This window comes from Fusarium coffeatum (assembly GCF_003316985.1).
Source record: "Fusarium coffeatum strain FIESC_28 chromosome Unknown BRIP53273_contig_110, whole genome shotgun sequence".
NCBI classification, from domain to species: domain Eukaryota; kingdom Fungi; phylum Ascomycota; class Sordariomycetes; order Hypocreales; family Nectriaceae; genus Fusarium; species Fusarium coffeatum.
Genome location: NW_022157903.1, coordinates 91880 through 103340, shown reverse-complemented (window position 1 = coordinate 103340; position 11461 = coordinate 91880). Strand labels below are relative to the sequence as shown.

At 49.1% G+C, this 11461-nt stretch overlaps 5 protein-coding genes across 5 annotated transcripts; 3 read left to right on the top strand and 2 right to left on the bottom strand.

Annotated features, from left to right (window-relative positions):
* Window positions 1-453: 453 nt before the first annotated feature.
* On the top strand, window positions 454-1556 carry FIESC28_05056 (uncharacterized protein; the record flags this gene model as incomplete). The annotated part of the gene is made up of 2 exons (XM_031159203.1): window positions 454-674; window positions 728-1556. 2 exons carry the CDS (start codon window positions 454-456, stop codon window positions 1554-1556), a joined length of 1050 nt encoding a protein of 349 aa, XP_031016703.1.
* An 867-nt stretch (window positions 1557-2423) lies between these two features.
* FIESC28_05055 (uncharacterized protein) lies at window positions 2424-3709 on the top strand (the record flags this gene model as incomplete). Its single annotated transcript, XM_031159202.1, has 2 exons — window positions 2424-2486; window positions 2534-3709. The coding sequence occupies 2 exons, from the start codon at window positions 2424-2426 to the stop codon at window positions 3707-3709; spliced, it is 1239 nt and encodes a 412-aa protein (XP_031016702.1).
* Window positions 3710-4165: 456 nt separating this feature from the next.
* Window positions 4166-6221, bottom strand: FIESC28_05054 (uncharacterized protein; the record flags this gene model as incomplete). The annotated part of the gene is made up of 7 exons (XM_031159201.1): window positions 4166-4464; window positions 4517-4901; window positions 4951-5325; window positions 5373-5571; window positions 5770-5899; window positions 5958-6014; window positions 6065-6221. The coding sequence occupies 7 exons, from the start codon at window positions 6219-6221 to the stop codon at window positions 4166-4168; spliced, it is 1602 nt and encodes a 533-aa protein (XP_031016701.1).
* A 797-nt stretch (window positions 6222-7018) lies between these two features.
* FIESC28_05053 (uncharacterized protein) lies at window positions 7019-8159 on the bottom strand (the record flags this gene model as incomplete). The annotated part of the gene is made up of 3 exons (XM_031159200.1): window positions 7019-7154; window positions 7204-7345; window positions 7397-8159. The coding sequence occupies 3 exons, from the start codon at window positions 8157-8159 to the stop codon at window positions 7019-7021; spliced, it is 1041 nt and encodes a 346-aa protein (XP_031016700.1).
* An 838-nt stretch (window positions 8160-8997) lies between these two features.
* FIESC28_05052 (uncharacterized protein) lies at window positions 8998-10808 on the top strand (the record flags this gene model as incomplete). Its single annotated transcript, XM_031159199.1, has 2 exons — window positions 8998-9966; window positions 10020-10808. The coding sequence occupies 2 exons, from the start codon at window positions 8998-9000 to the stop codon at window positions 10806-10808; spliced, it is 1758 nt and encodes a 585-aa protein (XP_031016699.1).
* Window positions 10809-11461: the final 653 nt, after the last annotated feature.

The following is an 11461-nucleotide window of genomic DNA, read 5'->3' as shown; positions in this document are numbered from 1 at the left end:
AGAGTATACTGTTGTCGAGTAGAAAGTGACAGTGGAACTGCATCAGTGTCATGAATCCCCTGTAGAATGGAGTACCGATCCAACGTGTGGTTCTGGGGCACGAGACCATACCAATGAGGAGAATCTGGACTAACACCCAGTTGTTTAGCTTGCACACTTAATTTAGAGCATCTGACACAAGTATAGGGTATAGTTGAGTCCCCTCGCCCCTCGTCTCATCCAGAACCGAGCTCGGTTCGGTGGGGGGTTCGGTTCGGGCTATTCCTCCCACGCCTCCACGTTACTCACTAGTGTGACCCCGGATTCTCGTCCGTATGAGGATCGGTGGAGTAGACCACTCGATGGTTTCGATACATATAAAGGATTAAAGACGGCTACTTGCAAATTAATTCATGCCAGAGCTCAACAACGAACTATCTGACTTGTTCATTACAAACAACAGACATTAGCACAATGGCTCCTTCAGCAACTACTACCACCACCACACAAGAGCACCCTACGCTCACTCTTCGACCAGAGGGTCTTGAGCGTATCGTCATTGACGGCAATGACCGACGATATGGCGACTGGAGAGATGATCTCGTCCGTGACGGATACGCTGTCATCAAGGGCGCTATTCCCAGAGACCGAGCTTTGAGCTACGCCAACCGCATGTACGGTCTGCTTGAGAGCTTGTAAGTAGAATACTCGTAAATGATGAGAAAGCACTTGAACTAACAATGCAAAGTGGTCAAGGATACAACCGAAACGATCGATCCACCGTTCACCCTGACAAGCTCCCTGTCATCAACGAGAAGGGCATGCTTTTGAACTATGCTGCAGCCCACGAGGACTTTGTTTGGGGTGTCCGCTCTGAGCCCGGTGTTGTCGGCGCTTTCGAGAAGGCGCTCGGAACTGAAGAACTTATCGTTTCCTTCGATGCTATCAACTATGGCTTCTCCAACCGAGAGAACCTGCCCGCAAACAAGCCCTGGCCTCACCAGGATCAAGACCCCGACAAGCCCGGCTTCCGTTGCCTTCAGGGACTCGTCAACCTACTCCCGAACGGCCCGAACGACGGGGGGCTGATTGTTGCCAAGGGTGGTCATCTTCTCAGCCAGCAATTCCACGATGATATCCGTGGCACTGAAGAGCGTATTCCTGCCTGGACCCCAGAGTGGTACGGTTTCACCGACAAGGGCATGAAGTGGCTCGAGGACAACGACTGCGAGTGGTACAAGGTCGAGGCTGACCCCGGGGATCTAATCGTGTGGGATTCGAGAACGCCGCATTACAACGTTCCTGTGAAGGGTAATCAGGACCGTTTTGCAATCTACACTTGCTTCATGCCGGTTTCGGAGGCATCCCAAGAGGATCTCATCCGCAAGAAGGATGCTTTCGAGCGCAGAATTGGCACTACGCACTGGCCCAACGCTCGCCATGTCGGATCTAACGAGGCTAAAAGGAATGGGAAGCCTGACCATATTGTCCGGGACAGACCTCTGCATGAGCCACAACTTAGTGAGCGGGCTTTCAAGTTGACGGGTATTCCTTATATCAAGGCTGAGGCGAGCTAGAGGGGAAGACTGGATGAATATGAATTGGTTCTTAGTTTTATGTAGTATAGCACAATAGTATCACTCTTTTGACATCATCTTCGAACTCGTTTCTGTGAAGAGACCTCTCTTACTCGGGGTCTGCTAGTGACTTCTACTCGGGGTTTGCTTCTGACACATCTGGTGATAAAGATGCCCGCAATGCGTACTTAATAAAATAACACTTTTGATCCCACGAGCAGAAGCTTCTGTAAAATAGTGATAAATGCTTTAAATGTCAAGTTCTCTAAACGTAGGCAAGCGAAAATTGGAAATTGTAAAATTGGTGCGCGTTTCAAAGGCTGGCAATTGCCTACAGTACCATGTAATTAATTCCTCTCAAATGGATAAATTATTTATGGCAGAGCACTAGATGAATGACCTCGGAAAAATCAAGATCGAGATCGAGATGATTGACTCGATTGATGAATTGATGTGACTGTGCTGCTTCCTGGGTGATCTGTCTTCCGTACCATGCTGTCACCCCGCAAAATGTCACTCCGGACCTAGCCCCCGGTCTTGGCCGGAGGTGGTTCACGATTCAACCCAATTCATCTGCTCTAAATCCGTTGGCTGACGAATGCATAAGTAAAAAACCCCCATTCGTCACGGCAATTGCCTCGGGTGAGATTTGAGGGGTTCAGCGATTATCGGCTTGGCTTTCAGTGGTATGGAGGGTTGGTGGCTTCGGTTCGTACATCTCGGTTCGGATACGGTTCGCTCAACCCCGAACCTAGCGGATGCTAGCGTCCCCGGACATGACCCTTGGCACGGGCGTATAAGATGCAACCAGCAGGGGAAGGTTGAGTTCATCAATACCAAGAAAACGGAACTATTCACAAATTAATCATGGGAAGCCTACCTGATTTACACATCGTTATTGTTGGTGGCGGAATCGCCGGCCTAGCCACTGTAAGTTCTCCCAAAAGATAACTAGAGTCGAAGCTAAATGATTCCAGGCTTGTGCTCTTAGACATCCCAACAGACGCATCACCGTACTCGAGCGCTCTCGTCTTCTTCGTGAAGTCGGTGCTCTCATTTCTCTCCAGCCAAATGCTAGCAAGATTATCACTAAGTGGAAACTTGATCAATTTCTTGAGAGCGCAGAGCCCCAGATCGATCAAGGATTCAGAATCTTTGATGCTGATGGCAATTTGGTGAGAGAACTGCCTTTTCAAAAAGGGCAGTTTGGCGCAGATCGTGTCCTTTATCACAGACAAGATCTGCAGTCTGCTCTTGGTACTGCAGCGGCCAGCGAATTGATCCCAGGAAACCCTGTGGAGATTCGAACTGGTTGTCAAGTGGCGAGCGTCGACTGCGAGGAAGGTATTGTGAAGCTTGACTCCGGGGAAGAAGTCCGAGGAGACGTCATCATTGGAGCAGATGGCATTCACAGTGCTGTGAGAACAGCTGTTGTAGGGGAGAAGAGGGAACCCTTACCAACTGGAACATCAGCATATCGAATGCTGATACCCACTGAGAATCTAAAGGGTCTTACTCTACCTGACAAGGTTCTGGACCCTGCGGATCCCAAAACAACCATGATCATGGGCCATGACAGGAGAATCATCATGGGACCGGGAAGAGGCAGCAAACTCTACGGTATCGTTGCTTTGGTGCCAGACGAGAAGCTTGCAGAGGAGAGCTCAGATAGTTGGGTAGCACCCGGCAGTATCGAGAAACTCCTAGAAGCATACTCAGATTTCCCATCTTGGCTACACGACATTTTCAAGGCAGCGCCGGATATCGCACTCTGGCAGCTCCGTGACATTGATCCTCTACCAAATTGGGTCAAGGGACGTACCATTCTCATTGGCGACGCTGCGCATGCCATGTTACCCACACAAGGCCAAGGTGCTTCCCAAAGCATCGAAGATGCAGAAGCCATTAGTGCTTTCTTGTCGGAAGTCCGCTCCAGAGAACAGGTTGGGGAGGCTCTGGAGAGGGTATTTGCAGCCAGATATGACAGAGCGACGTTGATTCAGAAGTTCAGCAGGGAACAGGCGAAGCCAGCAACGGACGGTGTCAGCAAGGAGATTAAGTTAGATCCTGCACAGTTTGTGAAGTACAATAGTGACTATGATGGGGCTGCGGATTGGGAGCAACGGCAGAAGGACGGGACCGCGGTTCCGTGATGATGGGTTGGACAGGGTGATAGTAATGACAATAGGATACTTGTATTTCCAATGCCATGAAGCTACTCAAAGTTCTTGCAATAGGTTATTCCAAGTGTGTAAATCATTGTTCAGTTCTAATTGGGGCACGTGTTGCAGGTGAAATCCTCTCGAGTACCTCTTGGCATCATGTAGCCTTTTCGTAAAGTTAGGCAAAACTTAGGCTTAGCCTTTAGGTACTTTGACTTCCTTATCCTAAACATTAGACAATAAGGTTCTTTTCATAATCTAAACATAGACAGTATTCTCAAGGAGCTCCCGGAAAAAGTGAGCTCCGGAAACGTGTACCAAAGCGAGACGAAAGGCAGATCGATCAACAACAATTTCCATTCCAACCAACCATCAAGTTCATACACTCATAAAGCTATTCTGACAAGAAAGCAGCATCCCACGTGATTATGTAATATTTCCGGGTTGTTACTCGTTCTTGGCCTTATCCACAGCCCACCGGGTTGTGAACTGGCGAATCTTCTTACCCCAGATGAAGATGAAGATACCGATGACACCAAAAGCTCCTGTGAGGCCTCCAAAGACTGCAAAAGCTCCGTCGTAGCCGTTTCTGTCAATGAAGGGGGAAATGCCGTAGGAAACGCCGAACGACATAACGCCACGCATGGCGCAGATGATGACAAGCAGAGGACCAGCGCGCTGAGGATAACTATCCAAAAGATATGTAATAGCGACGATATTAGCACCGACAAAAGCGAAGTAGTACGCTAGCCTTTGTTAGAAAATTGATAGAACGAAGAGAGTGAGTTGGTAACATACCGGCGACGGCCCAGACAAAGACAAACCAGTGGTAGTTCTCGGGATGGGCTGCTCCCAGACCATACAAGACAGCGGTAAAGATACCGACGATGATTGGGAAGGCAAGAGGAATGATGCGGACTTCAGGCTCGTGGATGCCGTTTCGACGGTTAGCAAACCACTTGATGAGCAGATCAGAGCCATAGCCGAAGCAGGGAAGGGCCACCAAGGATGTCACGATTTGACCAGCATTGACATAACTAGCTGAAGACTGGGGCCAGTTGTAGGGAGGGCTTGTAACGATGTGACCGTATGTGGTACCAATGGCAATGTTGACACCAAGGGTGAGACCGTTGAGAAGTAGGGCCCACAAGACATTGGGGAAGAGCATGAGACTAAAGGTTTGCTAGCAAGGGTTAGTAAGGTCGAGACTGAGATGGACCCGAATAGCTTACAGTAAAGATCTCCACCACCTTGTTCCATTCAGGCTCGCCGACCCAGAGTCGCATGTCAGATCGCCAGGTACGGGGAGCAAAGTTGACGTAGTCAAGCTCCGGGCGCTCGGTGCAGACAATGACAGTGGCCTCATCGTCTGAGCTACCACCGGCTTGGTAGGATGCATTGGATCTTGGGTACTTGGTCTCGGGGACGAAAAAGATGGTGAAAACCAAGCAGACTCCTGAGAGAATGGCGCCAAGACCGTACCACCAACCAGGGGTAATGGCTTCGGCGATGGGACCGGCAAAGATGGTAAAGACAGCTGTGGCGATGGTCTGGATGGTTTGTTGGATCATCATGCAGCGACCTCTCTCGTGGAGGAAGAAGATTTCCTGTCCTCAATTAGTTATGTTATGATATCTGAGTCAGAGGTATTTACCTGAGTGATCATGGGCACAAGAGCCTCGCTTTGACCAGCAGATAGTCCGAGAATAACACGTCCTGCGAGATGCCACTCATAGTTTGTGGCACCAGCACACAAGCCAGCGCTCATGATCATGATGATTGTAGCTCCGATGAGAACGATTCGTCGACCGACCGCGATTCCGAGTGGCATACCGATGAGGTTTCCAATGCCCCTACGAAGGTGTTAGTCATGTCACGGGTATTGCGCTGATAGTCAGGTGGGTGTCGGAAGAATTGTCCTCCAAGGCTTAGGCTACAGAAATAAAGTAGCCTAATTACTAGCCTAAGCTTGCATAAGGCAACCAAATTATTTCGTCTCTTATGCTCTGCGGGGCCAATTCTTCTGATACTCTGAGGATAGTTGGGCTTACATGAAGAGGGTGGGATAAGTCATCAGATGAGTGATGTCGGCATAACCCTTACCAGCAGCCTCATAGGCTGGAATGTAGAAGCCCAGAAGACCTCCAAATCCAGAAACGAGGGCAAGACCAATTGTCGAGACTTTTGTTTCGTTAGTACCAATTCTTGACGAGAGTAGTTTCAGTAGGGTTGCACTCACAAAGCGAGATGATGATGAGGACAACAGCCTTTTGCCACATCTTCATGTTCAGGGGATCTTATGGAGTCAGCACTTTAATCCGATCTCAAACAGGGACGGAATCCTACCTCGCGGATCTGCTGTGGGCGTAGGAATGAAGACAGTCTTGCCCTCGGTGAGCTTGACTGTGCCGCTGACTTCGACCTTGGACTTGGAGACCTGGATCACATCCAGAGAATCCCGTTCGAGATGCTCGACATGATTGATGTCGGTCTTTGTGTCCATGATGTCGGAATTGATGCTGTGAGTGTCTGAGTGTTGAAGAGGTTTGCTTGCTGATGCCGAGGAAAAGATTCGCCAAAACGACGCCATTGCGAGGGCTTTATAGATAATTGACAGACGGAGCCAAGAGATAACGAGAGGAAGGGGAAAGAGAAAGACAACAAGGAGGTGTGATTGTCCTCCGCTGGACAAAGCTTGGCCCTTGGCTTAGTGCAATCCCCCGCAAAACCTTGTTTCCCCGCATGAGGACCACATCCCGAAGTCTTGGGTGTCTTTGCGTAGATGAAGCTGGTTAGACCCATCACGAACCGAGATCCGCCACCCTAGACGCTGCCCCGGATTATACCCCGGATTTTGATTGCTGAACCGAACCGAGTCTCGACCATTACTGTGGCTTTTCACTAAACAACCCCCATGCCAAGTTTCTGGGCTTGCACGGCCTATCACGAGACATCGATTGGAAAAGGAAAAGATATTGCTGATATGCGCGTTCATGCATGGTAATATGCAACTGTAGTCTAAACTGACGTCGAGATAATACAACCCCAGACTTCCAACATTTAGAAAGGAATTATTGTTGAGCGATTATCCCAAGACTGATCATCATCATCCAAGGCCTACTCTACTGACTGTCTTCGTCTTATCTAGTGTCGGGCCAGAATTACATCAAGCAAAGTAGAGACCATAGAGTATGATAAATTTCGTGTGCATTGTAAATGACTAAGATACTGAAACAAGATCTCTTTGGTGATCTAAACTATTGTTGCGACGCATTTAAACAAATTCCGGTACCCATTCCCTTACTCGTCGTAAGACTTGACACCAGCCAGCCTCAAGATCTGATCCGTCACCTCAGGCTTCTCAAAAGGTTCTGTGCGGTACTTGGGGCAGATCTCTCCATTTCTCATTGGCTTCTCCTGTGCGATACGGATGTTGCTGGATAACAGTTAGCAATGCCAAAACCTAAGAGATACGAGTCACTTACCAGTGAGGCCAGTGAGTAGTGCCGGTGTATGTCTCAAAGCAGTAAGCCTTGGCCTTGAGGGCCTCTTCGGTGGCAAACTTCCGTGGTGTCATGCAGACGTACTGGACGTGGCGGATCTGGTTGCCCTCGGGGAAGCGCGCATCTTGTTCAAGGGTTAGTAACGTCTAGGCTGAGATGGATCTGAGTAGCTTACAGTGGATCGTTCTCGAATCCCAAAGTACAAGATCACCAGGGTCCATGTTGACCTTGTACATCTCACAGCCTCTTTCCTCAAACCACTTGACGTCCTTCTCACTGAAAATGAACAAGTCCATGTACTTGATCTCAGGAGGTGGGGCGTCCTCGTGGTCTGCGGATTCGCGCTTGTGAGCGAAGAACTCGTTGAACAGCTTGGATGAGCCCTTCATGAGCATTAATCCGCCGTCATTCGGGCCATTAGGGGCGAAGTTAATGAGTCCTTGAACTGCCTGCATTCCTTTTCTCTCAGGATTTTGATCGCAGTGAGGCCAGGGGCTCCAACCGATGTCCTTTCGGTTCGGCATGGAGACGTTGAGGCCGTCAAAGGAGCAGAGAAGTTCGTTTGTGCCCCAGAGCTTCTCGAAGACCTCAACCACCTTGGGCTCGGTTCGCGCCTCCCAGGCCATCTTCTCATGGGTAGCACCGTATCCGTAGTACATACTACCCTTGAAACTGACAGGGAGGTGCTCAGCTGTCCAGGTGCTTTCGTCATGTTCATCAAAGCCAAGGTCGAACTTTTTCAACCACTCAATCTGCTTATCGCAGTAGTACTGGGCTTTTTCAGGGCTGATAACATTCTTGATAAGAACGCAACCATTCTTGTGGAATTCGTCTCGCCAATCGCCGTAAACGGTGTTGGGGTCGAACTCAACCAGATCCTTGGTCTCGAATCGAGCAGCCACCGTTTGAGTGGGCTCAACTGTGGTTGTTGTAGACATATTGAGAAAAGATGAGATGAGTTTAGAGTAGTTTAGATAAGTTCAAAGAAGTTTAGAGAAGTTTAGAATATGATTGTAAGTGTTGATGATGAGTGTTGATGATGAGAAGCTAAGAAGACCTTGAGGCTGAAGCTAGTTATATTTCTGATCCGGACACCAAAATGAGGAGTTACGGGGTAGAAAGAGCCCTAATCGGCTCGGAGTCAGATTTCGGTGGTTGAAGAGGTGAGATTCCAGCATTTCTTCGGTTCGGCTGGTTACGGTTCGGTCCGGACTCCAAGTGCCTCCTCTTCTAGTCGGATAATGTCTCAAGTGATCCTAGCAAAAAGCGTAAACCGAGGCGACGCTATTGGAATTGGTACGGAGCATCAATCAAATGATAATGAGGGAGCCAATTGAAACGAATCGATTTGGAATTGAGTTCCCACTTTGCTAATGCATGATCAGAACGCATTGCAGTTCCGCGATCGCTTCCCCTCATCTTGATCCTACCCCGGATGGAACCCCGTGGGGAGGGGACTTTTAGCCCGAATCGACCCTGGAAGAATGCGGGCAACTGTCACTCGGTAGGACTTTACAACTCCACTACTCGGGGTTTGTACGCGATACCAATCGTTCGGCTGAAGAGCTTAAAGACAACTCCAATCTCTTGCCACAAATCAACCAGTCAAGTTATCAATTACCTCATTCATCAATTCGTTCAATTCAATTGATACAAGACAACTGCTTTTACTCATAACAAGAAGCCTTTTGATCTTCATCGTCATTAACTCACAGGCGATTCGCCTTATCACCCCCTCCTCCTGTCATACTCTACCTACTACCAAGATCAGCCATCATGCCAGCCCCTGTTCAAGTCGCCTTCAAGCCTTTGAATAAGCCCGAGGTTGGTGACAATGGCTATGTCGAACAGACAATTGGCAAGACAGAAGTCCTGAAGAAGGGCTCTGCACCCTTCAACGCCAGAACGTTAGACTCTGATATCCGCATCGACCACGATGTGGAAGTTGTCGTTCGCGATGGCTGCCGTCTGTACGTCGACATATACAGGCCGACGGGCTCAGAGAAGGTGCCCGTCATCGTCTCTTGGTCTCCTTACGGAAAGAAGTACTCGGCCATTGACATGATCTTCAACGTCTGTGTCTGGGCCTGCTGCCTGACTAAGGATGATGTCAGTGGTTTGGAGAAGTTCGAGGGTCTGGACCCTGCCTGGTGGGTGAACCAAGGCTATGCTATCGCCCACGTTGATGCACGAGGTGCTGGAAACAGTGACGGCGATGCAGTCTGCATGGGATCCCAGGAAGCAGAGGATGCCCACGATGTTATTGAGGCCCTTGCCAAGCTTGATTGGTGCAATGGCAACGTGGGAATGGCAGGAAATTCGTATTTAGCCATTATGCAATGGCAAGCTGCTGCCCAGAACCCACCATCACTCAAGGCTATTGCACCCTGGGAGGGGTCTGGAGATATCTACCGAGAGCAGTTTTGTAGAGGTGGATGGTTTACTATGAGTAACTTTGATCTTATCACAACTCTGGTCATCAAGGGTCAGCATGGCGTGGAAGATTTCGCCGAAATGCACAGACGCAGCCCCCAGGCCAACGCTTACTGGAACGACAAGCGCGTGGACTTCAGCAAGATCAACATCCCTACCTTTATTACCGGCTCCGATCTCAGTCAGATTCACACTATGGGTGCAGTGAGAGGCTGGATGGAGCTAGCCAGTGAGAAGAAATGGTTGCGTTGGGATGGTTATCAGGAGTGGTTTGAGCTGTATGGCGTCAAGGAAAGCTATCTTGAGCTCAAGGTATGTCATCAGAAGTCGATGTGAAACTAGGGGCATAACTGACAACTCTGCAGAAATTCTTTGACAAGTACCTGAAGGGTATTGACAACGACTGGGAAGACACACCTCGAGTCCGCTGGACAACACTTCAGTTTGACGAAGGAAAGGTTAAGAGTAACATCGAGCTTCCTGACTTCCCAGTCCCCAACACCGACTATCGTTCATTCTACTTGGGAGATAGCGCGCTGCTCGACTCTGCGCCGTCTTCTGGTGTGTCAACATACAACTCCGAGGATCGTTGGTCCATTGCCAAGTTCAAGTACACATTCGACAAGCACACACGAATCATTGGAATGCCCAAGGCAGAGCTCTACATGAGCTGTGACGATGACGATGATATGGTTGTTTTCTGTCAAGTGCGCAAGCTCGACAAGTCCGGCAAGGAACTGAGCCATCTTCAGTTCCCCATAGAAAAGACACCTGTGAAAGCAATCTCGGAAATGGCCGAGAAGGAAAAGCAGAGTCTTACGCTACATAACGGAGCCATGGGTATTCTACGGGCCTCTCAACGGAAGATTGATGCTAACAAGTCGATCCACCCCCAATTCCCTTTCCATCCTCACGATGAGGTGCAAAAGGTTCCCAAGGGTGAGATTGTCAAGCTTGAGATCGGCATTTGGTGCATGGGTGTAGACTACGAGGCTGGCGAGAGCCTGCAGTTGGATATTCTGGGACAATACCCCGGATTCAATGAGGTTGCTGCGTTTTCCAAGCCCAGGCCCGACCACGAGAAGAACAAGGGCCAGCACAAGATTCACTACGGCAGGGATTACCCCAGCAGACTTATCCTGCCTATTGTTTAGATATTTAATGAATAGATTTTGTTAGCGCAGACAGCTTATCAATAAATGCATTGGCGTTAATGATGAAGCGCGTCTGCTCGAGGTCGCGTCTTATGTCTCAGTAGCTGTCCGCAAAGGGTATAGCGTCTTTGAACTCTCGACGGGGAAAAACGTGGTGCCGCCCGGAATCGAACAAGGGACCTTCGCGCTGTCAACAAGATTTGGCAGTCGCGACTCAGATTGGGCTATGGTTACCTAACGGAGGGCTACGGAATGATGATCAACGCGACGGACGGATCTGGTGTACCAGACGGCTGGAACAACTGATGGCGAGCACGACGATTTGGCTAAAAGGATCTAGTTTTAGTTTGTGAATCAGTTACATGTTTAATGACGCGATGCCGTTGAGCTAGTCAAAGCGCAAAGAAATCAGGCTGCAATGCATTGTGATTGCATCACCATCATGCTTTTTGGTGGCGGGACTACCCTACAGGAAGACATATCAATAGATGCAATGAGTATAAAACAGTTAATTCTTATCGGATTGGGATAAAGTTACATTTTTCGGACTTGATAAGTTTCTAGAACCATATGGATATGATTAGGAAATTGGGATGATGCCTGAGGCTTGATGTATGGTCTCATCATAACCTTCTGAAGGATTCGTGGTGTGG